Raw genomic sequence first — 6,717 nt, forward strand, 5'->3', positions numbered from 1 at the left:
ATAAAAACAGAACTTGCTGCTTTCAAACCAAACATTCACAGCATCTTCTTAGAATTCATCCATATCCTGAATATGTATCGGGTTTAACCCTAAGATTACATTTTGTAAACTAATGATGCTTATAAAAGAGCAAACAAAGTAAGAAAACTCTTACCATTACAATCAGATAACAGAAACACAATGAAATGAATATGATCTATATCTGTTTTAGAACAACAAATCAATCTAAAAGAAATTTTCAAAAACCAGCATAGCCCAGCCCAGACAGTTTCCTTATGCTTATTGGCCAAAACATATCATCAAATCAATCAAATCTCACCATGTACAATCAAATCTTCAACAATACCTAAATCTCCACTGTTTTTAAATACTAGAAAAAAAATCTAAACAGTACAAAAACTAAAACTTACAAATGTTTTTGGACTCCCATTATCATGTAGTGAAAAAAGTCCACAGCTTCTTTCCTATTGTGACTTCACCTTCATTCTCATCTTCTTCGTACTCACCATCATTCTCATCATCATCATTATCGTCGTCGAATGCCTTTGTCTCTGTTGGTGTTTCATCAACCTCATCGTCACTCAAAATTTCCTTCTCAACCAACTTACTTGTTGCAGCAGCTTCGAACTACCATAATCATATTTACTAAATAGTTAGTACAATTACTCTCGAAACAGATACACTTTCTTTTTCCATTTTCAGCTAGTCTAATTATTCTAAATCAGATCTTAAAAAATATTTGTAAAGACAATCCTAGGCCTTGTTTGATCTCGGGTTATTGAAAATCAGTTTATATGGGTAAAAATATATTAGGAGTATAAATAGTTAATACTTTTTTTTAATAGTGGGTTATTTGGAATCAAACTAGGCCTTATAGTTGAAGAAGAAAGATGTCATCTCACCTGCAAATATTGTGTGCTCCTTCCATTCTCACTGCCAGCAAGACTGATTGAATGGGAAACTGCAGCAATAGAGTTGGAAATTTCATGTCCTATCTCCTTTTGGCTAGGAACGGCTTCATTTGCCTTCACAGCATCATTGCTAAAATGCAAGTATCAGTTTTATAAATAGTTGTCTCAAAATAATAATGAAAAAAAATTATTGGAACAAGGAGAATTTACTTTTTGCGTCTTCTGAGATTATACCGTTGGCTTCCTTCCAATGAATCTGCAACTTCAACAGTCTTTCTTCTTCTCTTGCGTCCATCAATAGACACGCTTTCAGAATGGCATTCACTAGTTGTGGATTGAGGAGTATGAAGGGTCCGTTTTCGCAAATTCCTAGGTTTACTTTCATTCAAAGAAACAGATTCTTCTCTGTGTTCATCATTATTATTCAGCTCTGCGTTGTCCCCCAATATAGACTTCGCTTCCTCCACAACTGCCTTCACCGAATGTGTCCTGTTCATCCTCGGTTTGCTTCTTTTGCCTTGATTTCTCCCTTTAGGATTTTCCTCAGCCTTTCCATTTACATTATCAACAGATAGATCTGGACCAGGCAAATTTTCAGGAGAAGCTAATTCAACCTTTTTAATTGGCGAAAACTCGAGTATCTTTGAGGAGCATTTCTGAAGCCAGGATGTTGTTTTGCCAGAAGGAGACGCCACATCATCAGGAGCCAATAAATCAGAGGCAATTTTCACACAAGTTGTACAATTCTTTTGTTTCTCAATTAAGGAGATGAAGTGTTCTCTTTCCTTAACAAGTTGTTGGCGTTGATCATTCAACTTCTTGCTAAATCCAACTAGCTGATCAATATCGTTTTGTATTTCGAATCGCTGCCCATCAAGATGCTTCTCTTTAGTTGCAGTCTCTTGTTTCTCCTTCTCTAGCTTTGATCTTTCTAATTTCATTTCATCCATTTCTCTTCGTGCAACTTCCCTTAAGTAAACTATGTTGGTCATTTCTTTCTCTTTTTCTGCCTCAAACTTCTTTTCCCTTACACACTGGCGGTTTTCCATATCATCCCATTTCTTCCTCATTTCTCTCTCAAGCTCTATATTCTTAGCCTTGAATTCTTGAAGCATTTTTCTCAATTCATTTTGTGTTTCTTCAGCTAAAGCTGCCTTCTCATTTTCCATGGTGGTAGCAAAAGACTCTTTATCTGCTTTGAGAGTTTCCAGCTCCTTCTTAACATACTCTTCTGAGGTGCACTTCTCATCCTTCAGTTTCTCTTCCTCCAATCGTTTTTGCTTTTCAAAATTTTCCTTTTGACAAGTGAGATCTTCAAGCTCTTTACCAACGGCAACTCTTTTCTCGTCCAATTCTTCCCACTCATTCTCAAACATCTCTTTTTCCTTCTTTAGCTCCTCGGTTTCTTTCACAAGTAGTTCCCTTCGAAACCTACAGTTTTCAATCTCCTGCTTTAGCTCTGATTGCAGACACAAGTGTTCTGACCTTTCTTCCTTGGTTAGTGTAAGTTGATCCCTCTCTTCACTTATCTTTGATCGCTGTTCTGTAGTTTCATCTCTTAACTTCTTTATCTCTATTTTGAGATTGGTCACTTTCTCGATATCCACAAGAATTGTTTTCTTCTCATTCTCCAACTTTCTCTCTTCATCTTTGACAAATTTCTCCCTTTCCTTCAGAGATTTCAACATTGATTCAAAATCTATCTCTTTCTCCTTACATTTCTCGAGTTTCTGTTCAAGTGCTTGCTCTTTTTTTACAATTTTCTCCTCCAAGTGATTGACTTCAACTTCTCTCTTTTCAATTTCACCTGCTCTGTTTTTCAACTCCTCATGAACAGCTCTCCTTTTCTGTTCAATTTCCAACTCAAATTCTTGTTTCTTTGTGTCAAGCATGACCTTATGCTCATCCAGTAGCTTTTGGATTTCAATCTGAAAAGTATAACATGTGAAATATGAATAATCAAACTAATAATCATAATAGCAAAAGACAATAAATTAGACAAACAAATATGGGCTTGTAAGTGTCAATACAAAGATAATAATGTGGACAATATAAATCTAGGCTAATTAGTATATCTTTTGCTTCCTTTAATAGTCTTATTAAAATATAGTATTTATATGCAATTATAATTCAATACAAGTTATTTTTAAATAAAACGCAAATACGTTCAAATAGGCTTAATAATAGTATAATTTGCTTTTAAAGTTACAGCACTTATGGACTTACTTTGGCTGTATAGAGATTTTATTTTAGAGAGAAAATAAGAATATTATTATTTAATTTTTACATTAATTTTGCATTTCACCCTTACTTTTTTCTTTATCTGAGAATGAATATGTCAAAATATCATTATCTCTTTCAAACCTCAATTTAATTCCAAACAAGAATCCATAAAATTTTGACAAGTCCATTCCAAACACGGCCAAAATCCTAATGCTTGTTTGTTTTGGGATTTTCTTAGGAGAGACTATAGAGGTTTCTCTCTATGCTTCTCTTAAGTCTTAACTCTTAAGAATCAAATTCCCAGTTGATTTTCCAGCTCTCTCTCTTTGTGGATGTCAAGGTAATTTTTATTTTACAAAATCAGATTAAATGCCTCTCCAAGGCTTGTTTATTTCTATAGGATGCTTCAAAGAAAATTAAATGCCACCTTGGATGACATGGTAATTTGATTATTACTATACACTATGTATATCTGAAATCTTCAGTTGTTACTTCAAAAATTAAAATAACGGGTTTTTGAAATACGCTATATATAACATTAGCTAGTATTGAAAAGGGTATTTATGGAAAGAAGAAAAAGACTTACCTTTTCTCTGACACTAAGCTTTTCCTCTGTTGCAAATAATTCTTTTTCTTTCATCTCTAGGTGATTCTTCAAAGCATCGGCTTCCTAATATGGAATATGAAACAAAATGTTACTTATTTGAAAATGGTGGGGTTTTGAATACTCGGACCCATAACCTTGCGGAGATGAGGTCTTGCTCTCTACCACTGAGATAAATGAGTCTTCTGAAACAAAAGGTTACTAAAAACATCAAAGCTTATAAGAAACCAAATCTCATAGTAAGAAAATTTAACCTTCTCCTTAATGGTGAGGTTAACTAGCCTCCTGGAGATATCATCTTCCTTCATTTTCAAAGATGTGTTAGCTACATCAATCTGCTTCTGCAAAACTTCAAGTTCCCCTTGTTGCTGCTTGAAGGACCGATCATTCTCATTTGTTCTTTCTTCCCTTTGATTAAGTATCTTCCTTAATTCAGACAGTCTATCATCTTCTTGTTTCAGTTTAATTTCCCATTCTTGTAATTCTTCTCTCTCTTTATAAATGCCATTTTTGTGAGCATCGCGCCTGTAAAAATATAAACTGGCTTTTATTACAAGAGAAAAATTATGATCTTTGAAGCAGGACTTGACAAAACCTTACTCTGAATTCAATGATAGACGGTCTCTTTGAAGTGCATTCTCTTTAGCCTCAATGTCACACATTTTCCTCTCTATCTCCGAATTCTTCCGGCTCAATTCTGCAAATTTAGCATCAGCAGCATGTAATTTTGCTTCAACTTCCAACGACTTCTGTTCAACATTCATGACAAGAGCATTTGCCTTGGTCAACTTTGAATCAGACGCAGAGTTGATTTCTTCATTGTTTGAAAGCATCTTATTCAAAGCTTTCTCCAGCTGTGACAGCCACAAATTTAAGTCAAAACAGTTTAATTCAAAAAACCAACATCATTTACAATTAGAAACAATATACTCTTACATCAATCACACGCTGCTTCTCATGAACTAAGGCCTTCCTCAAGTTTTCTTCTCGTTTCTCAACCTCAGATAAGGCCATGAGATGAGCTACTTGTTCTCTCTGGAGAATAACTTTCGCCTCAACTAACGCTTGTCTCTGTTCTTCAAATTTCGATGCCCACCCTTTCTTTTCAATCAAGAGAAGACCCATATTGTGCTGGTAATCAAACAGCTACACAACAAATAATTACTGAAATAGGTCATAAATTCCCCCTAACAAATATTACAACAAGATATTCATGATCCAATCATCTAAAAGGTAAACAAACAACTTAATAAGGATAATTTGCAAATTTGCACATTTTAAACAACCTATAATTAATTTTAAAAAATACCCACCTCATTTTCGAGCTTTGCGAGTTTCTGAATCCGTCTACGGTCTAAATCCTCATCCTCAAATCCAGTAAGGTACATCGATCTAGGAGGAGTTGATTCCATTATAGGAACTGTCTTACCCTTCTGATACAAAGATTAGGGTTCGATTAGATCAACTCTATATAAGTAAAAATAACAGTAATGAGAACTCTTGCCGCTGACGACGCCAAGAAAACGTCACCGACTCGAACTTATTGACGATGATGACGCCGGAATCTACTGATCGGAACAGAAATCCGGGCGGCGGCCATCGCCTTTGAATTCGCCGGATGTAGATTTAGGGCTTTGAATTTATTAATTTTTGTTTTTACTAACTTCCTTAATAAAACTGAAAAACAGAAAGGAAATAAAATAAAGATAAAATAAAATTTTAAAGAAAACAGAAAACTGAATAATATTTGAAATTCTTTGTGTGGTGGCTTAAATGACTAAAATGCCCTTCTAGTAATTTTTGAAATTTTTTGATATGATTATAAAATGTTAAAATTTAATATATTTATATCATTTTTATTAAAGTAATTTAATATGTCAAATATAATTATATATCATATTTAAACAATAATCTTCTTAAATTAAATATTGAGAAGAAATGTATTTCAAAAAATAATCTTACATGTTTGGCTCAATAAGGCTGTGTTTGGATAACAGTTATTTTTTTAAATTAGTTATTTGAAAATTAATAATTTGTATTAATTTTGAGGAGATGAGAATATTTTTGAATAAAAAGGCTATATAATAATAAAATAAAAAATAAAAAATAAAAAATAAAACATATAATATTTTAGTATTTTAACTAATGAATTAAATTATATGTAGAATTGAATGAACTCAACTAAGTAAAACAAAATTTAATTTTAATTATTTAAATAATTCAAATCAAACTAGACCTAAGAAAGTTTTGGTGTGCTGTCTTAAATGACCAAATGACCCTGAGAGATTATATGTGACTGTTAGCATTCTCATGGTTTCTTGGGGACATATGATTTTGTTTTAAATTCTTAATTATTTAGTATAATATTAAATCTTAAGAATATTTTACCATATTAATTTAAATAACAGAAATTTTCATTTTCATTTTTATTACTAAATAATAGTCAACTCATACTCTTAGAGCTTGTTTATATTAGAACAATTTCTGTTTTTTTTTTCAATTAACTATAATCAAATATAATTTAATTCATTCTTTTCTTAATTATATCACTTAATTTTATATTAAAATATTTTATTTTTTATTATTTTATCATTATATAATACTCCTTTAAGTTTCTTTATAAAATAATTATTTTTTCTCAAAATCACCCATAATTATTTTTAGAATAATTCCTAATTAGATCTAAATTTATTTGAGAATTTTTTATTGGTTTTTAATTTTTTTATTGTCAAATCTTGAATTCGAAGACAAAGATGAAGTTAAAGAGATAGCGAGATTAGATAGATCGAAGTTCAGAGATAAATGTTAAACGACGGAAATATATCAAGATTTAAGAGTACAAACAAAAACGAAATTAAAGAGATAGCGAGATTGAATATATCGAAGTTCAAAGATACAGTTGGAACGTGAAGGCTTTTCAATAATAATAGAGATGAAAAAGGAAGGTGACAATTAGAGGATTAGGTTAAGAGAATAGAA

General features: G+C 32.0%; 1 protein-coding gene across 1 annotated transcript; it reads right to left on the reverse strand.

The window, feature by feature from the left end:
- Window positions 1-167: 167 nt before the first annotated feature.
- On the reverse strand, window positions 168-5,374 carry LOC124933458 (nuclear matrix constituent protein 1-like). Its single transcript, XM_047473860.1, has 8 exons — window positions 5,052-5,374; window positions 4,675-4,884; window positions 4,339-4,592; window positions 3,993-4,263; window positions 3,721-3,804; window positions 1,122-2,839; window positions 903-1,041; window positions 168-627 (listed from the first exon to the last, which is right to left on the reverse strand). The coding sequence occupies exons 1-8, from the start codon at window positions 5,148-5,150 to the stop codon at window positions 433-435; spliced, it is 2,970 nt and encodes a 989-aa protein (XP_047329816.1). The 5' UTR covers window positions 5,151-5,374; the 3' UTR covers window positions 168-432.
- Window positions 5,375-6,717: the final 1,343 nt, after the last annotated feature.

Source organism: Impatiens glandulifera, chromosome 4, assembly GCF_907164915.1.
Source record: "Impatiens glandulifera chromosome 4, dImpGla2.1, whole genome shotgun sequence".
NCBI classification, from domain to species: domain Eukaryota; kingdom Viridiplantae; phylum Streptophyta; class Magnoliopsida; order Ericales; family Balsaminaceae; genus Impatiens; species Impatiens glandulifera.

Bases quoted from the DNA above. Each gene is read 5' to 3' on its own strand.
- LOC124933458 (XM_047473860.1), bottom strand. From the start codon at position 5,150: ATGGAATCAACTCCTCCTAGATCGATGTACCTTACTGGATTTGAGGAT. The intron at 1,042-1,121 runs GTAAATTCTCCT...CTTGCATTTTAG, and splicing joins AATCTCAGAAGACGCAAAAA to CAATGATGCTGTGAAGGCAA. The intron at 628-902 runs GTGAGATGACAT...TGATTATGGTAG, and splicing joins GGAGCACACAATATTTGCAG to TTCGAAGCTGCTGCAACAAG.